This window comes from Lepidochelys olivacea (assembly GCF_965140295.1).
Source record: "Lepidochelys olivacea isolate rLepOli2 genome assembly, chromosome: 6".
In the NCBI taxonomy this organism is placed as follows: domain Eukaryota; kingdom Metazoa; phylum Chordata; order Testudines; family Cheloniidae; genus Lepidochelys; species Lepidochelys olivacea.
The window spans coordinates 99959561-99987260 of NC_140416.1; the positions used below are offsets into that span (position 1 = coordinate 99959561).

General features: G+C 39.8%; 1 protein-coding gene across 3 annotated transcripts in view; it reads right to left on the minus strand.

Annotated features, from left to right (window-relative positions):
- Positions 1–3848: 3848 nt before the first annotated feature.
- BTBD7 (BTB domain containing 7) overlaps positions 3849–27700 on the minus strand; it is a 114489-nt gene continuing 90637 nt past the window's right edge. For all 3 annotated transcript variants that reach the window (XM_084632027.1, XM_084632025.1, XM_084632026.1), the window contains 6 exons: positions 23669–23829; positions 23131–23274; positions 20261–20450; positions 14657–14835; positions 12635–13066; positions 3849–8992 (listed from right to left, as the gene is read on the minus strand). In XM_084632027.1, the coding sequence (XP_084488153.1) occupies positions 8177–8992; positions 12635–13066; positions 14657–14835; positions 20261–20450; positions 23131–23274; positions 23669–23829 (1922 nt within the window). In that variant the 3' untranslated portion in view covers positions 3849–8176. The remainder of the gene's footprint in view (positions 8993–12634; positions 13067–14656; positions 14836–20260; positions 20451–23130; positions 23275–23668; positions 23830–27700) is intronic.

Here is a 27700-nt window from a genome sequence, read left to right on the forward strand (position 1 = left end):
TTCCTTAGAGATTTTTAGGGTCAGGCTTGACAAAGCCCTGGCTGGGGTGATTTAGTTGGGGATTGGACTAGATGGCCTCCTGAGGTCCCTTCCAACCCTGATATTCTATGATTCTATGATATAACAAAGTCAAACTCCTCAGCAATCTCAAACTGTAGTTTCAAATTAGCAGCCATGTCAGGGAGACTGCCCATTTGGGAGGGACCTGTCACCGCTTCGTCCGGGGACAACTCTGGCAACTGCACCACCTGTGGAGGGACAGGGTCCTCCTCCCTCTCCAGCAACGGCTCCTTCAGTGCAGGGGCTTGCTGCGCTGCCCCCACATCAGATTCGGCACCGCATTCCAACTCTGGGCCGGGTCCAGTTTGTCTGAGGTGGCCAGGGAAGGCTGGTGGGAACACAGGACCGGCATTACAGGCATGCCCCACGAGTTCCAATATGGCCATTGAGTGGGCCCCTGTCCCGGCTGTCACATCGCTGCGGGTGCTGCACCGGCCTCACGAGTCAGCTGTGAATCACCCCTTCTTGGCAAGGGGCTGAACTCCGGGTCTGACTCGGATCACTGCCCTTCCAGCAACTAGGGTGGAGCTGTTGAGGCCTATTCTGGTTGGTGACTGGCAAAGCAAGGGCAAGGAACGATGCCTGCTTGCCAAAAAGCAGGAGGGGGAGAGGGGAAAGGCAACCCGTGCCATGACAAGGTGTGGCTCTGCCCTGGCCAGGACTGACATCTGGGAGAACGTCTGGGCTACAGGAAGCTCGCCAGTACCAATGGTATGGGGACCGGCACCTTGCCTCCACTGTCCCATGTCTTGTAGGTGGAGAGCGTGCCAAGGACCTGAGCCTTCTAGTTGGAGACTTAGGATACAGTGCCCAGGTCTGAGGCCACAGAGATGGAGATCTGTGCCTGTGGTCCAGTGACCAAGAGCGCTCCATTGCCCTTAGATCTTGGGGTCTTAGCGAGTGTCTGCCTGGTGTGGTGCCAGTCAGCCTACTTGTTCTTCAGCCACCAGGGCCACTTCTGGCAATGAGGGCCCTGGCAGAGACCGAGGTCTCCTGCTGCTCCCTGGAGTCAAAGGTGGATCCCTGGTCAGGCTGGGGGGATCTGACCTCCACAGTACCCTCCTAAAGCCCTGGGGCGGGCACATGGCCAGACATTTGTCCTGTGTCCAAAGCCCATTTTCCTTCTGGTGCCGGGGGCCGCCTCTTCTTTTGCTGCTTCTTTGGCACCGGCGAGGGGGAATGGTGCTGGGTAGAGTCCGGTGCCAGTGGCGTGCTCCTCACTGATGCTGAAGTGCTCGGCGTGGGGGCCGAGTGGGAGGGCTCCAGTGCAGGACGAAGTGCAGCCTCCATGAGGAGGGCCCTCAAGCGGATATCCCGCTCCTTTTTTTGGTTCTAGGGCAAAAGTTCTTACAGATTCGACATTTGTCCTTTCTATGGGATTCCCCCAAACACATCAAGCAGCTGTTGTGGGGGTCACTGATAGGCATCGGCCTGCTGCATGAGTAGCATGGTTTGAAGCCAGGAGAGCAGGGCATGCCCTGCTCTGGGGTGAAGTCCCAGCTGGGACTCAGCTACCAACTAACACTTAATGGCTAAGTACCTACAAACTATGTACAAAGAAGATAACAAAGGCTGTAAAGAACCAATAATGCTCTTGTGATCTGCAAGACAAGGCGCTCCAACCATCCATCACGGGCAGTAAGAAGGAACTGAAATGGTGTAGGGTTGGTGGCGCCTAATTACCAACGCATGAGCATGGCACTCAAGAGGGTGCCACAGCCGACCCTACGGATACTGCTAAGGCAAAAGTCTGACAATTGTGCACGTGAGCGCGTACACACCTAGAGTGGAATCAACATGAGCAAGCACTTGAAGAAACAACTGAATTATGGTGGGGCAAAGGCATTAATTTGAGTAATCCTAGCAGAAATAATGGGAAATCAGCCATCTTAATAGATAATACTGGGCACAGGGGTGAACCATGGAGACAGGACACCAATTAAGGTCCTCCTTAATCAGTAATAAAGCTATTCTGAAGTGATTTAAGGTCATCCACTACTGCTTACTGTGATCACCAAAGACCAGCATATAACTGCTGAGCCTGAAATCTGTTTTAAAAACAATTGTTAGTTCTCACAAGCTAAACCTTTGGTCTGTTTCCTGATTTCCAGGTAGCTGAACTCTGCTGGCAGGCAACTTTTAAGATCTGTGGTGGAAGGCTGCCTTCTATTCAAATGGCAACCCACCTTGAAAGTAAAGGGGTGAAGTTTGGAAGAAGCTACAGGTCTGAGTAGCAGGAAGGATGGTGCTGTTTGAAAGCAATAGAAGTGTGTTTTGAAGGAAGGAAAGTTGGCTCCAGGAGGCTGTGGGAAATTACATCAGTTGAGTTGGATCCTTTGGCATTTAACTCAATTGCTGTCATTCCTCCAGCCATGGCAGCCTAAGATGGGGAGCAAGGCAAAGTAAACAGTTCAGGAAGGGTAGAGGCAACTACTATAATCAGTGGGAGCACCCAGGGAAAGCATACAGTCTAGGTTACTATCTAATCTGACAGGTTTCAGGATCTATAACACGTCTCTGCCCACATCAAACAGTTTTTAGTGCTAGTGGGGAATTTTATAAAGGTGGCAGTGCTCTTAAAGAATTAGATCACCATTTCACACACTAAGTAGATAGTTTCCTTGTGAAGGACTGGATTTTTATCCAAATATTGCCATTAGAAGTTAGCAGTTTGCATATGAATTTCATGGGAAGAGGCATACTTTGAAAACAACTGTTTTTACACTGCATTTTTAAACACATCAAGTAAAGCAGTTTAACTGAAGAGATCAGTGGCCGCTTATACATTGCACCAGCTATTTTACCTCTGTAGTCTGAATTTGCATCTAATATACTTTAGAGTTGCTTTTTTCCTAAAGAACCTAAAGCTGGAACACTGCCCCCCTGCCCCAGAATCAGTCTGGAAGAACATGACTTGTGAAAAAAGCCATTTTAAAATTGGCACTAACTTATTTTACGATGTAGGAAGTAATGCCCCTATTCTCAAAGGGGGAAACATTGTTTTGTAATGCACCTGAGGCATCAGGCAGAAAAGAAAACTAAATATGAGGTAACCTAGAAGTCAGCTGCAGTTCAAAATCAAACTATTCAACGTAGCCTGGCTTACATATGTAAACCTAATTTACAGCTTTGAAATAATCAAATACTGTAAATTTGAGAAATTGATTTCATACGTCTTAACTGATTTGGGTAACTGCAAATTGTCCATGAAATGAATGCTCTGTGTTTAGTGAAGGTCTTCAACTGTTCTGTTCTCTTTAGGATATAAATGGCTTCTAGGTCAAGGGCCAAGTCCTGCTGCCTTACTAACAATTTGTTTGCCTTCCCTGGGACTAGTCACCTAAATAAAGCAAGATCAACTTGGCCCTATATAGGAAAGTTCACTTACCCAAATAAAACCTTTTAAAAATACATAACTATTTAATGAGCAAAATCACTACCTTTGAATTCCCATTCTCCCATTCGTGTGAATCACAGCCTTAAAATTCAAGGCAATGTCTGAGAAGAACGTCCTGTTCTAAGAGCAAGCACCTATAATCTACTCTCTTCCTCTAAGACTCTTTGTTACAGGGAAATATTTTTTCTCTATATTTTCCTTTTTTTGACAGCATTGACTCTAAACTCAGACAGGTAACTATGATTATAGTAATTAAGATGTGCTCTATTCCTCCAATAAGTCAACAGGGATATTTCTATCAATTAAGAGCATGCTGATGGATATGAAACACAATTGTCTTAGGTGGCTGAACAGAAAAAGCTTTACACAAGCACTTTCTATACAAGCCATTTATTTGAAATGCCAACTATATGTAGGATAAAGTCATGGTACATGCTTCTCAGCAACAGTAGAAAAATAGAACCAGTGAAAACCTTTTTACAACTGTAATGGTACTCAAAAGAGAAACGTATTGTTTTACAATGCATCACACGAGACTAGAATTCAAGTTTGGAGGTACCTAAATAAAATACTATTTTTAAAAAAAACACTATGTACAATTGAAGCGTAAACAAGTTTTACAAAGTACTGGTTATGCAGGTTATAGAAAAAACACTTGCATAGGACATGAAGTCAGTTTAAGAAAATTTTCTGAGCCTTTAGCATTGAAGGCACTTGACTACCAGTAACAGCACAAGGACAATAAACAAAATGTAACATTGCAGAAGGCCAGACCACCTTCCAGAAGTAGAGAGATACGAAAAAAAACCAGCAAAACAATTTAAAGGAAGCATCCTTTTCAGGAATTAAGGTATTCATCCATACACAGTGTTGGCAAATGGGGCGGGGGGGGGGGGGGGGAAGGAGAAATCTGTGTTTTGTTTTTGAATAAAAGATTGTGTACTGATGTTTTCAAGTAAATGAACATTAAATAAACCAAGAACAGGAAATCATCCTATGATTTGTGAAGTAAACATCTATTGATGGATCTTGCATCAAACAATGTTAAATGGGTAAGCAGTGTTCTCTCTAATTCAGAACTATATGGAAGAACAGAGAGATCTTAGAATTCCCACTTTAATTTGAAAGTCTGTCATGTAAACAAGGGGCTTCTGCTGCAGCCAATAAACTGAAGAGAGATGAAGTATAGCATAGGGAATGGTAACATGTCTTTTGTATTAAGTAGCTGAGACAACTCACTACCCCAGTATGTCAGCTGCTTTTTGGGGTGAGGGGAGTGAAGATTAGTTTCAGCATAATACTTCTAAAGAGTAGGATGCATGTATTCTTTTTATTAGGTTTCACATGTCCAGTTATACAAGCCTGGGGCCAAATTTAACCTTGGGATGAATAGAGGCAACTCCATTCACTAAAAATGGGTTGTATCAACTTAAACCAAGGGCATAATTTGGACTACTTTGCCTATACTACTTAAAAACTAGAAGAAACAACTGTCAGCATTACAAGCTAAGTCTCTTCTCAAGGAGATTCCCGTGATGACACAGGAAATACAAACTAGACAACACTCCTTTGATACATCTGCAAGAGACACGCCACTGTTACCTGGAGGTTCCACCAAAAAACAAACAAAAACAAAAAATCATCTCACTTAACTGATGATATTTCTAAACTGGTTAGGACTTGGGGGGGGAGGGAGGGGAAGTGATGTATGTTTACTATACACAAAAATATAAAACACCCCTGGGATTAGAGGACAATTACTACAATGCTGTCTCATGCAACTTTTGGCTTCAGTAATTAAACTTTACCGACAATTCAGAATGTAGATTAAATCCTACAATTTAAAATAAGAAAAACCCCAACGAAAGATGACAAACGGTTACCCTCCGCTGAAAATATTTTGAGATCAGCAGCAATTCTCTATCTTCTTCCCAGATCAATATGAGTAAGTGAAAGTGCAGATTGTCTTAGTGGCCTGATTGTCTTATGGCCTGTCAAGGACGTCAAGCTTTTTCATGGATTTTTTCCTTAAGTACTGCTTGACGGTGTGAAATGCCAGCTTCTGAGATCTTGAAAGTGGCAACTGGTTTCTAAGGGCAGACAAACTTTCCAATAAAAAGCTTTTCACCAACATATTCCACCGCAAACACATTTCATGGGTGCGTTCAAAATATACTCAAAAAACTTGTCAGCCTTCTTCACAAGCCACCCCTCCACAAGTTCCATCAAATAACTACTCATACTATTTCTAAGAGAGTTGAGGCACAGTTTACCATACAGTACCACATCAAATATCATCAATAGCTAAAACAGGTTTCCGGTAAGCAGACCTATCAAGGTGTAGGTAAAATAAGTTATACAGAAAAGTAAGTCTTCTGTTGGAAGCTAGGATTTAAAGTGATCAAGTTACTAACATTTGAACACAGGCTTCAATGCAAGTAGTAATTTACTTTTTGGGAGAGGGTTACATTGATTTTAGTGCTCATGAGCATGGCGGGGGGGTCGAGGAGTACGTATGGCTAAGAATTAGTGTTAGAAAATGTTGCGACAGACTTCACAGAGCAAGACCAATGCACCTCAGTCCCTAGCCAGTGTGACACCAGTGTTAACCCATCCTAACATTGCTGGAGGTCAGGACAACTGTCACACTGTGTTACAATTCTATGAACACAACATAGATTAGACATGAGGTTAGAATCACCACATGCATTTTGTACTTGAGACCCAACCCAAATTTCAAACCAAGCCTCCTAAGATGAAAAAAACAAATTATCAACTGTGATTTAGTCAACCTTCACCACCCAGTATCATTAGACTAACATGACTGTACCTTAAAGGAATCTTAACATGGTATGAAAACGCTGCAGGAGAGATTATGATTTATTAGATCACAAACCCATGATAGTTTACCCAACCCCCACTTTCTAGATTTAGAATTCAGTATATAGTTGCACAATAAGGTCTTATGGCTCCTAAGCCTTGTATACATTAATGAGAGGCGGGGAGGTTGTTTTTGAGTTTTGCAGGGAAGGGATGGGCAAGAAGAGACACCTATCTTTTACATGAAAATTGACTTATACTAAAGGAAATTGAAAAAGATTTACATTTAAATAGCATTAAGCATTTTTAAGGTTAAAATAGTCTTTAGCTCACACTGATTGAGGTCTTCAACTGCTACAAGATCTTTTGTTATAGTGACCAACCCAAAAAAAGGCATTTACCAGAAGTTACTACACTGTGGTATCATATACCAGAGTCTTCACAACATTCAGAATGGGAAATAAGTGTGGGGTAACTATTGGCAAGTGTTGACTTTTCAATGACTATCACTAAACCCCTTATACCGTGTAACCGCAGCACAATGGCAAGGGACGTACCCAAACCACCAGTGTCTCCTCTCTACCTTATATTCATGTTAGTGGAAGAGTCAGGACTCCCCCCCCCCCCCCCAAAAAAAAAAAATTACTGTTTTAATCAAGGGGCTAGAGGTGTAATTTTAAAAAGTACTAAGCCATATGCAACCAATGAAGCTAACACAGTTACTCTTCAGTCCATGAATTTGTTCACAAGAGAACAGCTGAAATGATAAATTCAAGACTTTAAAATGTTAAGGAACACTGAATGACATCAGGTAGACTAAAGCCCTTTGTTTTTCTCATAGGCAGAACAAAAGAAGGCAATGAGCAGTCACTTCAGCACCTCCCCTAGAGAGGCAGCCCTCTCATTTGACAGTGTTATAATTTAGACATCATCAGATACTAAGCCTGATCTTCCTAGAGCTTTAGGTTTTGGCATGAATCCTCTGAACTCTGACCTTCACACAGCCCAATTCAAGGGTATCCTGTCTAGCACAGTAATGTTATGATCAATCTGCAGTATTTCTAAGTTTTCTTCACAAATCAATCATATGAGTCTGATAATAAGTACTTCTCAGTGCCCATGAAGTTCTCCAAAATCACAAATGGACCAGATAACGTAGGCTGAGATTTTCAAAGGAGCCGAATGCTGCAACACCAAACTTCAAATGAATTTCACTGGGACCTGGAAATCGAAATCCGTTAGGTTCATTTGAAAGCCTCAGCCATATGTTTTAGACTAGACTTGCTGAATCAGAATGAATGGAGACCAGCTGCCATGACTCGTGAAACAGAATGGTATTAGACTGGATTTGCAGTAGTGATAGACCAGGAAGATTTCAGACCTCAACAAACAATGTTACTAAAAAAGTATTCTGATGTGCTGTTCTTTGGAATTCCTACATAATTCAAAAATAAACACATTGTTACTATCTCATAAGAAAATACATTTCATAGTGTGCAACCCAATGCACGTAGAGAACTGGGAGGTGAAAGGTAAAATGCAGAAGTATGAAAATACAGTCCTTTAAATGTAACAAGAAAGTTTAACATATTAGTACAAAACTAATACAGGTAAAATAAATGTACAGGTGCAAAAGGCTACCAATTTGTAAAAAAAAAGTGCCAGCTATTTTTTGTAAAGACTTAATATCTTCAAACCACAAAAATAAACCCAGAAGCAGCATTCAAAATAAACTGATAGCATGCTGTCTCTAATAAAGCAATGTATATACAAAAAAAGTGAGCAAAATTGAGTTTTCTGCTGGCATTAATGAATTTGTCTGACAAATGTCAGGCCAAAAGCTGTGAAGAACGGGGTGTTTCACAACTCTCAGGCACAGAGAAATAGTGGAGGTTGCTTTCAGAGGGCAGATTTTTTGTATAGAAAGTCTGGTTTGCTTGGAGACCTCCTTCCTCTGCTTACTGCATCTTCCCTTTCCAAATCTGTATTTCTCTGTGCTTCGTGTTCCAGAGGCTCTTCCTCTGTCAGTCTCCTGCTGGATCGCTCTTCTTGTATCTCAGAGCTGTACGTAGAGAGTGAAGGTCTGTTAGAGGTTAGCCCATACGTTAAGTCAGTTTCCATTTTTGTTCTTCCCCTGATGTGAACTGGGCCATTACCAGCATTTTCCTGGGCAGCCAATGCCAAGTCCAACCGCTGGGGAGGTTGTTCTAAGACATCGAGGTGTATTGGCTCATTCTTTTGTCTGTGCTGATGCCCATCTTGGGAAAGCACATATTCTCTCCTAGAATCCTCTTGCTTTTTAGGAGATAACTGGTTAGGTAGATAGGCTGACTTTAAGCCACTTGGTGATGCCTTATTGTGGCTATACAAATCTGGACCAAAATACATGCCTTGGGAAGGTGAAGGAGTATGTCTGCTAGGTGCTGGAGTTGAAGGTCTGCATGCAGCATTAGAGAAATCATAGAAATCTGGATACTCCTGTTGATTTTCTCGAGTATCGATTTTTTGATCTATTGCATGTTTCTTTCGAGAACTGTGTATGTGCCTAGTCTGAATACATGAAATATGCTGGGGTGGTCCAGGTCCGACCTCTGCTACTGGCTGGCTTAATTCTGTGTCAACAGTGAGCTCTGGCAATCTTCTGTCCTTTAGAGACATCGTTGACACACCCATAGCAATATCTGGCATCAACTCATTTAACATGGGCTGAGTACACTAGAAAAGAAAAAAAAGAGTTAACTTTAGTTGGATTTTCCTTTACTTCTATATTTGAATAACATTTATCTATATCATCATTTTCTCTAGTAGTTGGTGATACTTTTCCTTTCTAACCCATTTCAGTCTTCTAGAGCAATGCTGGCCAGTAAATTCAACATTGTTTCAAAACTTGTTTAAGAGCATGTGCTACTCCAAATCAGTTAATATTTATATATATATATACACACACACACCATACCAATCAGTAGTTTACTTTTCAGTTTCCTAGAGGAGGGACTCATCTACTGTATTCCATACATTTGATCCACACTAACCAGCTTTAAAAGCAGGTTATTACCCAGAATTAGCACTGAGAAGCAACTATTGAAAACATCCAACTCTGCACATTGCCCTTGGAAATAATAAGTAAAAGGCAAAAGATCATGCATATCATTTCTACATTGGAATATGCAACTAATCAAATCCCAAGAGAATGTCCCTCCCTTGCAAAGAGCAAACCATGTCCAATCTCTCTTCCCCACTCCCTTATGAAATGGTAGCTACTTTCAATTGACAAAGAAGATAATTTTAGTCCTTTGTTCAATAAACAATACAAAATAAAATGTATTACATGTGCAAGTTCAGACTGCCAGTCAACAAACTTTAAATATGACTGCTTTCAGCCACCTACAATATTAGTTTTTCAAAAAATATACATTCAGTGCAAAACACAACATTAGTGAAACATTATGGCTGAGAATTTAAATGCATAAAAGTCAGGAAATGTATATATCTGGTTGCAACCTCTCTGCACATATTCTGTATTTTGTAAATACAGAATAATTACATTTATGCTTTATATATTTATATGCACACAATATGGCTGAGTTAAAATTGCTGTGGTAGTTATGAAATTGATTCTTCTCTCCTTGTTACATGTTTGGAGGTGATCTTGCCAATTACAGACCAATAAACCTCCCAGGAAAATGATAATTTCTACTTTTATCATCTCCAGTAAACCATTAGATGAACACGACTTGACAGCGATAACCTAGTACAAGGGCTGTGAAGGAAAATTGTGCGTTTCTACTTTACTAGAATTATTTGACCACACTGGCTAAAGAATGGATAAAGGAGAAGAAGTTGACAAATTTGAACCCTCATATAAGGCTACTGAGGAAGCTACATATTCATGGATTGAGAAGTAAACATTTTTATTGATTAGAAACGAAGACAAGTCAGGATAAATCGTCAATTTTCAGCATGGCAAAAGGATACAGCAGGATACTCTATCAAGGATTCTTTGCTAAGACTGGAATTGTTTAATATATTTATTATCTAGAAAAGGGAGTGAGTAGTGAGATGACAACATTTGTAAGATGACAAAATTATTTAGTTTAGTCAAGACTAGAGAAGACAGAAGAACTTCAGATGGACCTAGCAAAGATAGGTGAATAGGCAGCATAAGTGGCAGGTAAAAAGTCAATGTTAAATGCAAGTGAGAAGGAATAATTTGAAACAATCATACATGTTTCTGGCTCCTAAATTAATTGTAATCACTCAGGAAAAATAGCCAGGTGTACTTTTCCCTACCTCAATTAACACTTCCCCCCTCTCCCACCCACTTTTGCATGCTGAGCAAACATTGGTATGTCTAACAAAACAGGGATAGGAAAGACTGGATGTATTATGTCATTTTATGTATTAATGGTATGCCCTCACCTGAGATACTGTGTTTAAGTCTAGTCACTCAATCTCAAAGGGTAACAGAAAAAGAAGGGCGCAGAGATAAAGTGAAAATTGAACTGACATGGAAAGATTTCAACAGGAAGAGAGACTGAAAAGATTGTAACTGGTAAGAAAATGAATAAGGGACAAGTTAAAGGTATCCAAAATAATGAAGTATAGAAAAGATAGTTGGGATTCCTATTAGACTTTTTAGATAATATAAAAATAAGGAGACAACCAAAGAAATTGAAAGGCAATACAATAAGGAAATACTTCTTACCTCAAAATATAAACCAACTTTGGAGCACCATTGCCACAGGATAAAGAGGCCAAGGGTGTAAGATTTTTTTTAAAAAAGGATTTATATGGATGATGACAATGTCTAAAGTTATGTTAGAAACGATAAAAGGATATTTAAAATGGTTCCTTATGCTTTAGCATGAGGCAATTACTAACAGAGTGTGCAGGAAGAAACTTCTCCTGTAGGCAGGCTGTCTACTACAGGATTTCCTGCACCTTTCTCTGAAATATCTAGTATTGGTCACTGTTCAGAGACCAGTAGGGCAATTCCTATGCTAAATACTTAGTTATTACTTTGCATTCAAGAGAGCGGGGGGTTTCTTTAAGTTAATGTTAAAGAGAATACAAAGCAGCATACATACAAGTGTTTTAAATCAAGTTCCTTCTTTAAAAGCAGTTTCACTCACTCCAATCTGTGGAGTTCCCACCATATATTTGCTTGTTAATAATCTAGCGGCTAATAAGCATGCAAGCTTTGTGCATGACTTTCAGACACTAACATATGTCAAAGGCATTTCTTAATATGAGGAATAAGTACATGGCAAGTTTGAAATCAATTAAAAAAGGGCTATTTTGTAATGGGAGCATAAGAAAGCTCTTGAATATTTTTCTTAAAATATGAAAACAATTTCTACCAAGTTCAAATAATTTAGAACAAGGGTTCTCAAACTGGGGGTCAGGACCTCTCAGGAGGGTCATGGGCTGTCCGCCTCCACCCCAAACCCCACTTTGCAACCAGCGTTTCTAATGGTGTTAAATGTATATAAAAAAAGTGTTTTTAATTTGTAAGGGGGGGTCGCACTCAGAGGCTTGCTATGTGAAAGGGGTCACTAGTACAAAAGTTTGAGAACTACTGATTTAGAAAGAGCTGAACTGAGTTTTACCAACTGAAAACAAGTCACCTTTGAGTGCAGAAGCATACAGAAGGTCAGATTTAAGTAAATATAAATTGTTTGGAAAGATCTGAGTGACTATAAGCAGGTTTTCAGAAACTGAAGTATAGTGTGTTGGGAGACATGCACAGTCTCAAAACAGGTTTAGGAGTCCTAGAACTGATATCAAGTAATGTCAACATTAAAACTTTTCTTTTTAAAATGTGCTTTTAGCAATTACATTTCTATCCAGACATACAACCAATCATATGAATGAAGTCAGCTTCATTCAAGGAAGCCAGTCTTCCTACACAATTTTTTCTTTACCTTTAAATATTAATCCATGAACGCTTTCTAAATATACATATATCCCACTCTCCATCACCTGCCACCGGCTTATTCATTTTAGAATCCAATTCAAAATTACCCCCCAGGCATTCAGAACTCTCCATGGATTTCCTCCACATGCCTGTCTGTCTACATTACTTCTCAAGTGAATATGTATTGCAAGAGTAACACCTACATCCACCTATGCCCCTGTCTATTCCACTAGTTCTGCTCCTTCTGTTTTGGCTCCCTCTACCATGATGGTTCAGGTATTTTACAGAAGGGGTGGAGGGGAGAAGGTTTATTTATGCTCCCCACTGAGTTATAAACCCAGCCTTTGCACCTCCCTCCAAGCCATGTTAGGTCATTACATTTCACCTTAACTTTCCTTTTCAACAAATTACTTCAATGGGGGGAAAAAAGATGCACTTACTGCTTGCTTTTCAGCTGCCATTACTGCTGCTGCTGCAGCTACTGTTTGTCTCCCCAGTCCTGTAGTGTTAGTGCAATCAGGGGGTGCTGCTGCTTTGACACCATGTAAGTAGACGGGTGGGGGAACTTTAGGAGCTGTCCTGGAGTGGAACAGTGAATGGTTACATGGATAAGAAAAGGAACGTGAGGGATGTTGACTCGGCACCCTTTGCTTCCAGCCCATTTTGAACTGGCTGTGAATAGGAGTAGCTGGTGGATGGTAAGGAGGTGGAGGAGGGGGCAGTGGTGGATGGAAGGCCACATAAGAGTCAAGTTCTGTAAACATGGTTTCTGCAGTGGGAGTGCTGTTAACTCGACATCGTCCAGACTGTCTCATAGTTAGGAGTGGACTTTCATCCCCAAATCGCTCGTCAGGAAAGAACTTGTGAGGATTCTGCAAGGCAACGCAACAAAATAGAAGACATTAAAAAAAGTTGTGGTTTTTGGGGCAGATTTCCTATAAAATTGACCAAAGATTGGGACTTGTAATCTAAGATTAATACAATGACTAGTTAGTCCCAGCATTTTAAATAATACACTGAAAAACTCAAAGAAGGTGACGAAGAGCTGATCACGAACGAGTCAGAGGCGAGAGCCTTGCATCAGCTTCACTGGTCAAATTACTCACCGTGATCAAGATATCCAAATGTATTATTTGCATTCCAGCAGCATTTGGAGGCCTCAATCAAAATTGCCCCTTTCCCTTCCCACCAATCACAGTAGGTGCTGTACAGGCACATTGTAAATTCTTTAGGGAGCAAGGACTGACTTACTATCTAAATATTTAGTCCTTTTCACTCTTCATGACTTGTTCTTGAACCAATTTGTTATTCTTAAGTATTCAGAGTCATTTGGATGAACAATTTGCAGCCTACAAGTTGTTCACAAATTGCTCATTTTCACTATTTACAGTGAGTGGTCACTTAAGTCACATGGTATAATTTTTGCTCCGTGCCTAGAGGGAAGCTTTTTGAAACAGGAAAATAACCAACAAATTACAAAAAGCAAATAATAAATAGTGAGCACAGTCTGCTCCTACTCATGCTTGAATGCTTGTGCAATACCTATATTATTTTGGGGGACAAGTATACCTATTCTCTAATGTTCATGCATAGCAAACACTGCAAATGTTACTGAACCAATAAACAAATCAGAATTCAAACCAGTGTCAAGCACTGGAACACCGTTTTTGCAACATTTAACCAACCAGTTCAAGTGGAGGAAAAGACAAAACTCTTCTTTAGTGGGTGCTTGGAGTTTTTTTTTGTTTGTTTTAAATGACAAATGTAAGAATTCTTATGTGTAATCAGTTAAAAAAATCTACTGGTGTTCCCCCGGGGGGTTCAAAAACAGTGTATTTTACCACCACTGTATTACATTATTGCAAAGACCTTCTCACCTTCCTATCTACTTTGAGTCTGTGTGATTATCAGCCCTTTCCCCAATGAGAATTTTTTAAAGGTAAGAGAGAAGTGTCTGAACATCAAGTGCTTTGCACAGTGACAATAACAACAGCTTCTCAGATTCTGAGACTACATGTAACCAACATCACTGGAATCAGGCACTGGACATTTTCACTCCATATTATAGCATTTTTTCCAAAAAGAAGCATTAACATTCCTTCTTTGTCTCCTCCACTTCTTTCAACAAATGCCACTGCTGGTTGATGCTGGAAATAAGCTTAATTTATTTGATATAATAAAAATATGCATTTTCTCACTGGTAAAAATTCTTCACTTCCAAGCCCATTTTACAATGTATGAATACCACCCTCTTTCTAGCATCCAATTTTCTACACCTCCAACAAGCAGTTCATTACTAGTACCTGATCACTGAGTGTAAATACAAGGGCAGATTAAAAAAAAGTAGTGAACACCTATACGTTTGTTTTTGTTGCAGTCCTAGTCAAACATTCAGTTTTCAAAAGATTTGCACCAAATCACTCTGGAGAAGGAATTAAACTTATCCAGACAATTTTCCATACCTGTAAAAGCTCAGCAGCAGCATCAGAAAGTCCAAACTCTCGCAATACACGAATCTGAATCTCATAACTGACAGTGGCTCCTTCTCCACAATTAAGACCATATGCTCTTTGAACCTGCTCAGTATGACGGAGTTCCTGGAGCCGTTTGACCATCTCTTTAAGAACAAGGAGATGGGGAACTGTGGGGGAAAAAAGTGACAGTAAAAAGTTACACGAGAATTTATTTCTTAAGACATTAATGGAACTAAGCAATTCAATGCTGTGACTAACTTTAGTTTTTCATTCAGAATTAATGTTAGGCTGACTACGTTGCTGAAGACGACTGGCACCGAGCCAAGAATAGTATGACTTACATATTTGTGCTTAATGCCTTAGAGCATCTTTATGGGATAAAGTGTAGAATAAACTAGTGCTAAGGATGTGTGCCATTTTTCTGGCTTTTACGAAAGCGAACCACAAATATACTCTTCTTTGTAAACGTCTTACAGGATGCAGGAATTTTATGAATTGGGCACCATGATATTTTAAATCTCAACTGCACATTCCCTCTAGAATACTATAGGCCAACAATATGCTGATATTCTTGGCGCAATTTATGTTTTTGGTGGAATACTGGGATCACAAGACCATAGTACCAGTAATAACTACAGAAAATGCATTTTAAAGAAATTATATGAGTTTTAAGCCAACATAAACCTGTGAAAATTACACTGTTTTATGCAGCTGCCTTGAAATAATTAGAAGCCTTTCCAAAAGGAAATCATATGTAATTTTGGTTATTTGGTTATCCTATTGCACAACTATCATGTAATATTTTGCTGCTGTCTGGTGATGGGTGATATTTCTTTGCGAATTTTCTGTCCCTAGTAACATGTGCATATCTTGAGAAAAGTTAAATTCAAGCCTCCCTAAATGCAGCGTCTGAATCGTGAACCTCACCAGCTATCCAATGACAAAATATTACCATCTGTGATGTCCACAAAGATTAAATGGATTAGACAGCAAAAGCAATGCATGGGGTATTTCCATTTCAGAGGTGAAATAAACACCATGTCACGTAACTGCAATCAAACATCAATTGCTTCTAGTTTCATAAAGATCACCACAGTGTGTGCAGTACATGGTGGATTTGATTTAAATAATGATTTAAATCACTAGTCAGGAAGACTTGATTTAATAATGGATTTCTACATAAAAGTGCATTCTTGTTGGTTGTTATAACCTTAATACATATTCTTCACAATTCAGAGATAGATGTGGGTTTCATTTTTAGAAGGTACACACTATATATTTTTAACATAGGTTATTCTGAAAACTTTTCGGATTCGTTTTACAGCTATATCAGAAAATGAATGATTGTCTGGTTATTTCATTTACCAAAGGTAATTGAAGCAGATATTTATGAAGTCATTGAGAGGTGAACTATCTCCAATTCAACAGGTTAGTCATTAGTATTTGGAGGATTTTCTTGCCATGTTGCATCAGGAGGAAAACATCACTAGACAGATATTTAAATTGTTTTATTTAACTAAAACAACAACGTTATGTATTCTGGTTTTTTTCTTCAACAGCAAACATATAATATATTAACAAAACAAGCATATGAATTTTTGAATTTAGTTAAACATTCAAGTTTTTTAAAATCAGGTTTGTTTTTGTTAAAACTGTTTTTAACTAAAAAATTAAATCAACAATGACAGCCAGCTCAACATGAGAAATTTAAAATATTGGCTTCTGCAGCTAACTCAGTTGTCTTTCACCTTCATTTTCCTGTTGGTCATAATCTGGAAAAGAAAAACAAGCTTTCCTGCTTTTTCAGATCCCAAACGATTTATCATTTGGAATGAATTCGTCCAAAGGAAGAAACTATTTTTTCTACACCGACAGAAGAAGCTACTGCTGCTAAAAGTGAGATCATCACTTCAACAGTCTCTGAATCCAAGTGCTTAAGTGACTTCTACCAGTTCACTGGTGTGACTTTCTTTAAAACATCACCAGCAAACATATTTCTTGAATGGTTCTTATCCCCAAACTTGGTCTCTTTTACGGTCTGCTGCCATTATAAGTTTTCCCTTCTAATGAGAGAATGGGATGGTAGATCTCAAAATCAATGAAGGCTACACTCAGAAACACCTTAAGACTTCTGGAATATGCTGTTCAAACAGTTTCACTTTTGTTTCTACTGCCTGCCCCTCCCTTCTCACATTTATCTCCAGACTTCTCCTTGTCCAGATCTATTCCACCCCCAACAATCTTCTAGTCATTGACATTTTTGAAACTTTTCATTTTTAGAGAGAGGTAAGGGATTGACTCTGTGTACACAAATTTGCAGAGGGACAATAGGATTGAGGTCTGTTATTTCTCACCTCTATATGTTATTTATTTAGAAACATTTTTGCTGTTAACAAGCATGTTGTCTCTGGAGACACAAATCCACAGTTTGAGAACTGCAAAACTAAGCATTTCTGATGGCATCTTCTAGACTGAGCACTGAGTTCCATTGGGTAGATGGAAAGATTAACCTAAATAATCTATACAGAAGCCCTTGAAACCCCATAAAATTGGGTCCCTAATTCATGAACTGCTGGAACTCATTTATAAAACTTTTCTTAAACATTACATGAATATATTGTCTCATACTATAGAATTAGTATTTATAATCCCTACTCTATGATGAGCTATCTTTTTTTTTTTAAATAATTGATTTTTATCCACCCTTGTGCAATATCAGACTTGCTAATTTTTCCAAAATGTTTTTTTTTATTTCTGGCATATGAACCAACATAGTAAAAACGTGCAGATCTGCAATATCTCTAAGAGTCTCAAACAAACCTCTATACAGTGGAGTTGCATCTTACACGGGGGTTAGGTTCTAAAGTCAGCGCGTAAGATGAAAATCGCATATAGTCAAAGATAGAGAGCGACGGAAGAATGAAAGAATAAAAAAGGGAGAAAGACGACTTCAATGTCGTTATGCGCAAACCGGAGTGCCTCAGGATGGCCAGGAGCCATCTGTCTACAATCAGCAACACTTTAAAGTCAAGTCCTTTCTCTTCGAGGTACCGCTTGCCCTCCGGAATGAAACACTTGTGGAACCAATCCAGAAGTAATGCTGCCATCACCCAAACCTTTTTATTTGATTGTCAGAACACAGGCAGGAGATTTTTGTTCTTGCCTTTTAGGGCACAGGGATTTACAGCCCTGTAGAGCAAGCCCGACTTTATTAAATTCCCAGCCGCATTGCCACAAAACAACACAGTCACACTGTCTTTAGCTGCTTTGAAGCCAGTGGCTTGTCTTTCTGATTTCAAAGTGTAAGTGCGGTTGGGCATTTTTTTCCAGAAGAGCCGAGTCTCGTCAGCATTAAAAAGTTGTTCCGGAAGATAGCCCTTTTCTTCTATGATTTTCTTTAATTGTTCGGGGTAGGCTTTTGCTGCCTCTTCATTGGCAGATGAAGCTTCACCAGTAGTCTGCACGTTTTTGAGGTTGAAGCGGTTTCTAAAACTGTTATGGCTGGCTTTGAATTCCTTCTCATCAGAAGGCTGTCCCTCTTAGGTGGGAGGTTTGAACAGCACGTAGAGGCTAAGAGCCTTTTCTCGCAACGTGTTGCCATCGATAGGCACACGTTTACGGTTCATGTCTTCCAGCCATAAGTTTAATGCCTTTTCAGTCTTCACTAAAGTCTTATCACGCACCTGGCTCTTCACCTTAGCAGTTACTGGAGTACTTGATGCCATGGCTTGACGAATTTCTCTCTCTCAAATCTTGATGACACGGATGCTAGATTCGTTGCGGCCATATTTACGCGCCACATTGGAGACCGACATACCGTCTCTCAGTAAGTCCAACACAGCCAGTTTTTCCTCCAGCGTTGGAACAGATCGCTGTTTCTTAGGTTCAGCACCAGATGAAGTAGTTGGCTTGTGTTTAGGGGCCATGTTGTACGAAAAATACGTATCTTTAAACACTAGAATCACACTCAGCGCAGTGAGATGCTCACCGGATTGGCAGGCAGCGATCAATCCAGCGGGGGTCAATTTATCGCATCTAGTCTAAATGCAATAAATCGACCCCTGAGCGCTCTCCCGTTGACTCCTCTACAGTACTCCACTGCCGCGAGTTATTGTTGTTTTTCTTTCTTTTTTTTTTTTTTTGCTGAGAGCACATAGTTGAATTAGCGTAAGTTAAATGTGCGGATGATGCAACTCCACCACTGTACTCTGTTTCACCATGGCAAAACACTCAGACAGTTAAACACTGTATGTATCAAGGTAACACTATATGAAAGGAAGATTTCAAGGCAGCATGACTCAGCCTTCCCTTCAAAAGGTTTGTTAACAATAATCTGACTTGAGTTTGGAGCTATTTTTCATAAGTCAACACACTCGATCTTCTAAAATCACACACATTTTAGTGTTGTCTGGATTACATCCATTGTAGAAGCAGGATACAGAACAATATAGTTTCACTCAGGAGTTCATGGGCCAAGTTCAGCTCTTGCATGATTTCTGATTCAGACAAACTCAAACAGGTCCAAAGCAACCCTGACAAGAGTTTGCTCACCCTAACCTGAATACTGCAGGCACAGTTCAGCAGAGGTTCACAAAGCCTCAGGAACATGTCACGCTACCAGCCCAAAATGTTCAGTCTTGTCCTTATGGGGGAATGATCAGCTGAGAATCATAACTAGTCCCTGGAGCACAGACAGGAGAACGCCGTTTGGTTCTTCAGGCGGCCAGCTCTTTTCTGCTTCTGTGCTCCAGGGACGGCTCCTGGCATGAGTGCACAGCCTGTTGTAACATATGCCTGTAACACAAACTTATTTGGCTCAGTCCACAGCTCTAGTGATTTCCCTGCTCATGAACCTGGCTAAACAACCCCTCTTTCATGTTGTTAGTGGAGCATTAAATAAGGTGGGCCACTACCAGAACAAAATCCTTGTGCTCAAAACGCTGCATTGGCTCACTCTTTGTTTTCAAGTGTGAGTCAAAGTGTTGACGACAATCTTTAAACCTTGAATTGCCCAGAACCCAGCTACAATGGCATTTAAGATTGGTCAAGATGTTCTCATTCCATGTCCTTGGAGTGGAATTTTTCAGGAGTGGCAACAGAACATTTTCAGTCAAGGCCAACTTATTTTGGGGAACTTTTTCCCATTGGCAGTTCACTAGTGTTTGAATTTGGCACAGTGCAATGTGTTATCTAATTTGACATTTGGTTGATTTTTGTTTTTGAGTCTAGTCTATAGGATGGCAGTATTTCTTTCTTCTGCTGTTGGTGGCATAGCTGAATGCTATCAGTTATGGACAGCTCTGTAAAGTAGATCTTTGATTCTAGTCTCATTTATAAAACTGCTTCTAAACTAACTGAATACTAGCACCCTTTCTACCAGGGCGCCTCTCCCTCACAATTAGAATTCTACTCAAAAAAAATTCCTACTCATCCCAAACTCAGAGTCCTTGGAGGAAATCTCTTAAAACAAGAAGTCCATCTACCAACCCCAGATGTGAAAATTCTGGGAAACAACAAGAATTTAATAATCCCCACGAACAAAACCCCCAGAGGACAGTAAATAGTTTGCTGCAGATCAGCTAGCATTCTTACCTGGGATTTCATTGGCGACAACTGAAGGAGGACTGGACTGATTACTGCTGATTTGCTGGTGGCTAACCATATGACAGCACTGTGGCACTGCGTTGTTTACCATGTAGAGGGTATCGGGGACGTTGGACATTCTAACCATCCGCAAACGAACTAGGTCTGTCTGTTCCACCATCATCTCATCTAGCACTGACTAAAATAATAGTAGTTAGATAATAAGAATTGCTAAAAAAAATTACTACTTTTCCAAAGTCATTTGCCACATGGAGTAACCATAACACAACCAACTACTGCCCCCTGAAATATGCAGATCAATTCTTTTAAAAGATACCATAAGTACGTAGGAAGCACAGTACAGTGCTGTATGAAGGCCCAACAGTACACAAACCCATTTCTTCTGCTCCCAATTTATAACATTACTTGGGTATTCTAGAGTATTTTCCACTCAAAAAATCTCACAGCACTTTACAATCAACAAAGTAAGTTTAGGCACCCCTCACAGATAATGCTGGAAATATAATATCTTCATTTTATAGATGGAAGAAGGAGAGTCAAGTCCGCTCTCCCCCACCCCCCTTGGGTCACACAAGTAGTTCGAGACAGAGGAGGGAATATTACTCATATTTCCTGACTCCTAATGCTATAACTCTTAAAGATAATCCTTCCTTTAAGCCAACACACTATGCACCTTTCCTAGAGGTGAAACATGCTTCCTTAAAACTTCTCAACTGATGACAGAAGGGGATTTTCATGGACACCCTGATTAAAGTTCTCATTTAGTTTTAAACTAATTTCTTTACATGAGCAGGAGGGTAATTTAGGTATCTAAATATTAATGAAGGTATAAGAGAATTTGATGAAACTGGAAATATGTGACTTCTGTGCATAACAATACTAATTTGGTATATGAATTAACATATATAATCACTAGATGCAAAATGAGTATGTATGCATCGAAGGTCAAAAATAAAATGTTCATGAGAATCAATTTTTCACATACAAAGCTAAATACTTAAGGATTGATTTAGAAACAGTGGAACCAAGCAAACACACACACTCAGACACCTCGATTCCAGGCAATAAATACATTTACAGAATGTATCATCTTGTTTTTCCTTAAGACTAGTGGTAATGCACCCTCATGCAGATTGCTAAAAACCACAAATATTAAATCTGTTATCTTAAAAGCATTACACTAATAGAAGTTACAATCAAAGATTTATTATTGTTAACTTTTTTAAGCCAATACCTTTTCTTGCCGCTATACACATCAATGTTAGGTTTCAGAGTAACAGCCGTGATAGTCTGTATTTGCAAAAAGAAAAGGAGTACTTGTGGCACCTTAGAGACTAACCAATTTATTTGAGCATAAGCTTTCGTGAGCTACAGCTCACTTCATCGGATGCATACTGTGGAAAGTACAGAAGATCTTTTTATACACACAAACCATGAAAAAATGGATATTTACCACTACAAAAGGTTTTCTCTCCCCCCACCCCACTCTCCTGCTGGTAATAGCTTATCTAAAGTGATCACTCTCCTTACAGTGTGTATTACCAGCAGGAGAGTGCGGTAGGGGGAGAGAAAACCTTTTGTAGTGGTAAACACCCACTTTTTCATGGTTTGTGTGTATAAAAAGATCTTCTGTACTTTCCACAGTATGCATCCGATGAAGTGAGCTGTAGCTCACGAAAGCTTATGCTCAAATAAATTGGTTAGTCTCTAAGGTGCCACGAGTACTCCTTTTCTTTCTACATCAATGTTAGACTTAGAGAATATTGTTTAAAATTTCTAACACACAAACTAGAGGGTAAGTGGATATTTTAGTGGAAATGTCTTAGTTCTTTTGAGTAACTCTGGCCAGATCCAATTTTGTTTTAGGTAAGATCTAAAACATGGAGGAATGAATTCCGATTAACATTAGCAAAAGAGCCCTTTAATGGTAGCAAAAAGGAATTTAATGTTGGAATTTCTTTAGTTTGACCCCATGAAGAACAAATTAGGAATCTCCCCTCAAAAAAAAAAATCAAAATCTCACATGCTTATGGACTCTTCTTATGATTACAGAAGTTCGATCTTCAGATGCAGAAGAGCACCATGGGGGGAGGGAGGTGGAGGGGCAGCGCTGGGATATGAGCATAGCTGGCTTTACACTGCCCTTCTGCCACCCAAGCCTACACACTGCTGAGGCCAAACCAGCTCCTGGCGTAAATCATGCCTGCTTTAACATGTAGCAGTGGTCTACAAGGGGCCACTGTGTGATCCAGGATTGCCAGATTGCATCCTACTCCTGGCCCCATCACACACGTGCCCTGGCCCTTTCCTAAGCCTATCCTAGAACATCACCTACACCTCAGCTGCTACCTTAAGGTGAGTTATGGGAAGATGGTTGTTGGAGGTGCACAACGGAGGGCTTCAGAAAAGCTGGACAAAGACAGTCATTCTGTTTTGCAGAGGATTTAGAGATTTTAAAATGTGGCTTAGTTTACATTTGGAATGAAAACCAAAAATTTCAAAATTCTCTGAAAGGTGGAATTGCCATTCTCCACCTAGCAGAAGCCAGAACCCCCAGGCTCTCAGCTCTCCATCAGCCCACCAGGCAAGTCTTCCCTCAGAATTTCATCAAAATCAAAGACTCATCAAAACATTTTGATTTCAGTGAATCAGGAAATTCTGACTAGAAAAGTTGTCAAAATTCCTCCGACAAGCTGTAGACTTGGGTCTGATGATCAGGCCCATAAGCTTTGTTAAACTGTAAGTGTTAGTATTTTAGACCAGCACATGCACATAATACAAGATATACAGAAACTTTCTGTCTGCAGAATTCCTTGTTGACACCAGTTTAGTAATGTCCACATATTATCAATGGTTACCTTTGCCTCCTCTACATATGGTGAGAACAGTCGTGGCCTAACATATATCCCAGCACTTTTTTGCCGTAGCCAGGCATTTGACTTTCCACCTTCTGATGTTGGTAGCATATCTGAAGGAGGGGTGCTAATGAGGCCTCTCTTCATCTGTAAGAGACAGAATTTTTAAACTGAACATATTACAATTTATATTACTAATATTTTAGTAACCAAACACTCTGAATAGGTACAGCCATACTCCCTGAGGAATTTAAGTGAAATCATTTTTTTTTTAAATCAAGTAGTACTCACTTGGATCCAAAATTCACTAGCCATTCCAAATTTTAAATTTTGCACAAAACTTGCATTAAAAACTAATCATTTTAGGATAATTATCCATAACAAAAGTTCATAAATATTCTGACTGATAACATTTTGGTGCTTCTATCTCAAAAAGGTAAAATAACCCAGGACTTTTGCACTGCTTGAAGTATAAAATCCCATAGGCTAGATCTGTGTGTCTGAAAGGTAGATTGTGGAGTGAGGGAGAAGAAAAACTTACAGCATCACTCAGTGTTTCACTGTTCATAGGTAAAATGTGCTCAGTGCGGACAACAGGTAAAAGAGAAGACAGGATCTCTCTCAGCTCCTCAATGTCAAGATCTCGCCTCTTTACCCCTCGTTTGTTTACACTGTGGGCAGTACCACTCAGTAAATTGGGCTCTGTGGAAAGGAATAATAAATATATAGTCTCCATCTGAACATTTTTTTAAAGAGGAAAACAGAAGTTCTACCTTTCTGTTGCAGGAAGAAAAAGGACATCTGCTTAGTCAGTGACAGTGCCTGGTATTGTTTTCCCACAAAATGAACCTGCATGCCACCAGCACAATCCAGTCTGGTTCCTATGGATGAGAGTCACCTGCCCCAAAGCCATTTCCCCAATATTTATTTTTTTATCTGGCTTGTTACTGCTTAAACTGACAGAAAGATGGTTTGTATAGATATTTCTCAGGCCATTGCAAAACCATGCTCCTGCAGCAACAAAAAACTCTTTTCATCCCCAGCTGTTGGTAGTTCCTCAATACTCTTCTGTGGATTCTTTCCCTTTCCCCAGTGGTTTCCAAGAAAGACCAGACTATTTTCACAGATTTTTAAGGGCAAAAGGGACCATTATCATAACTGAGTCAGCTATACAGCACTGGCCATATAACCCATCTAATAATTTCTGCATCCAGCCCATTATTTCTGCTTGAGATACAACACACATTTTACTACATACAACTGCAAATATGCTGAACAGCTCTGCAGAACGACTTCAGAAAAAACTGAGGAACCATCTCTTGCACCTCACATATTCCAGAAGGGATTACCTAAAACAAGAAATCACATGCTTCTACACACTGGAAGAAAAAATATCAGGAAACCCACCCAGAGATCATGCAAGAACCCCCAAACAACTATAAAAAACCTGATGACATCTACCCACCACAAAAACAGAAAGTGGAACCAACTACAACTATTTGACAACCACGGAACACCACATTCAGCAGAAACCATAAACCAGGACCCACCACTTGGACACTACACCCAATCATCCACTTATCAATGCTCCTTTAACTGCAGTTGAATTATACGTACTCTCCACGGGACTGAACTTCTCCCCACCACAGAACTTGACACCATACTACAAGAGAACTAGAAGAATTCTTTTGCTGACTCTGCTTCAAACAATTCTTTCACAACAAAAGACAGCACCACCCACAACTACCGTCATACGCCCACAGACAGTCATAAGAAAAAAATCATCTGACTGGACATCCCACAGCAGACGAAACTACACACTTGATCATTACATTAGTTGCTTGAGGAAAATAATCAGTGAAATTCTTAACAAGCATCACATCCACCACAATCTTTCCACTGCGGAGAGGACAGCTATACAGTCCCTGAAATCCAACCGCTAGATAGGGATCAAACCAGCAGACAAAGGGGATGCCACTGTAGTCCTCAACCATGATGATTACGTCAATGAGGCCGACTGACAATTCTCTGATACCACCTATTATAAAGGAATCAAAGAAGATCCCACACCACTATTCAACCAACAATTTAGGGATATCATCAAATCCTTTCCCAAACAACTCTGAGAAATTATACGACCTCATCCCCCATCTTCCCAAGATACACAAATAAGGGAACCCAGGCAGACCCATTTTATCTGACCACAGCACTCTTACTGTAGGAATATGAGGACTCTTAAACCATCCTCAAACCACTCACCACAAAGGGACAGTTTCCTCCGCGACACAACTGACTTTCTCCAGAAACTCCACAACACCAACCTCCCCCAGAACACCATTCTTGTACTTCCTAAATACATCAATATCTCAAAACAATAGAACTGCTGCCTGTCTCAAATATCTAGAAGACAATGGACAACACTGAGATATCCACTCCACAGACATTGTCAAACTCATCCTTTTCATCTTCAGCTTTAACAATTTTACATTCAACAACAAACTTTATCCAAATCATTGGAATAGCCAGGAGTACTAGAATGGCTATTCATGGGCCACCTTGAGGAAGAACTTCTGAACAAATGCGTCACAAAACCAGGGTGGATAAAAAAGATTTTAAAGTAAATAAATAAATTTTAAGAAATCAGTTTTTTCCCCTCAAAAAGCATTTTATCAAAAAAATCTGATCTAAAGACATCATAGCTCAAAGATATCTCTTCATGGAATAGGGATTATAAATTCTAATTCTACAGTATGAGAATATATTCATGTAATGTTTAAGAAAAGTTTTATAAATGAGTTCCAACAGTTCATGGATTAGGGACCCAATTTTATGGAGTTTCAGGGGCTTCTGTATAGATTATTTAGGTTAATCTTTCTATCTACCCAATGGGACTCAGTGCTCAGCCTAGAAGATACCATCAGAGATGCTTAGCTTTGCAATTCTCAAAGTGTGGATTTGCATCTCCAGACATAACATGCTTGTTAACAGCAAAAATGTTTTTAAATAAATACATAAATAAAATATAGGGAGATGAGAAATAACGGACCTCAAATTTGGGTACACAGAGTCAATCCCTTACCTCTCTCTAAAAATGAAAAGTTTCAAAAAGTTCAATGACTAGAAGATCTTGGGGGCAGAATAGACAAGGAGAAGTAGTCTGGCGATAAATGTGAGAAGGGAGGGGACAGGCAGTAGAAACAAAGGTGAAACTGTTTGAGCAGCATATTCCAGAAGCCTTGAGGTCTGAGCGTAGCCTTCATTTATTTGAGATCTACCATGTCACTCTCTCACTGGAAGGGAAAACCTATAATGGCAGCAGGCCATAAAAGAGACCCAGTTTGGGAAAATTTTAATGAAGTTCCTCCATCTGGGCATAAGACAGGCATGCGTGCAAAATGCAAACAGTGCAACAAAGCAATGCAAGGCCTGGTTGCGCGAATGAAACATCATCATGAGAAGTGTTCCTTTTCAAGAGGAAGCTGCACTGAAGATGATGAAAGGAACATGTCTGAACATGCAGGATCTTCAGGTTGGTAACCTTTTTTATTTCATACTTCTTTCTTAAAGACTGCCTGACTTCCTTCTGGACTATTCTTGAATTCTCATGTTTGAGCAAAAAATTTAGTTGTTACTCTATGGTACTATCATTTTAGATGCAGTTGTGATAAAAAAATAAATAGCTGAAATAGGCAGATCTTCCTTTTACAATCTCACCTTTAAAGAAGTACTGAGTGTTAGTGAATGCAGTGAGTAATATTAAATGAGCAGTATGGTAATAATAATTAAACAACTGCATTGACTTATTTTGTTGAGGAGAATCCATCCTCAACATACAGGATTCTGAAAACTATCCACCTTCAAGATCACCATCATTTTCTATAGTTTTAGAGTTATCTGCCAATGATAGTGTTTGAGTCACATAATGTATGCCACATAGCCACAATATATCATCTGTAGCAAAAAGAAAAAAAAAATCTCCATCATCCAGAAACAACCATAGATAAGTTTGTGATACGGTTCAAGTGCTCATTTGATGCACCTCCTAACCAAAGACTTCAGTGTTCCCGAAATAAAGGCTAATGTTGTTGAAACTGTAAAAAACTTCCGTAACAACCACTTTGCAGCAGCTGCTTTGAAAAAAGTGGGAGGAACCAAGCTAACTCTCCCACAAGACATGCGATGGAACTCAGTAGTGGACTGCTTTGGGCACTATATCAAGAACTGGCCTAATCTGATGACAGTTTGTGAACAAAATCATGAAAAAATAGATGGCACTGTCACAGCCAAAGTTCACAACATTGGGCTTAAGAGAAATGCTGAACACATGCTGAGTACCCTGAAGCCTATTTCTGTAGCCTGCAGGGAAACAGCTGTTTTATTGCTGATGCTGTTGAAATTTGGAAGGAACTGAGTGAGATCTTAAAAAGAGAAATATGCAATCACAGAATTAAATTACAAGCATTAAAAAACACTAATGGGACAAGCACGGTCTCCAGCTCATTTTGATGAGCTCATCAGCTCATTTTGACTTTCCCTTCATCCACAGTTGCAGGGGTAAGGGCTGCGGGGTGGA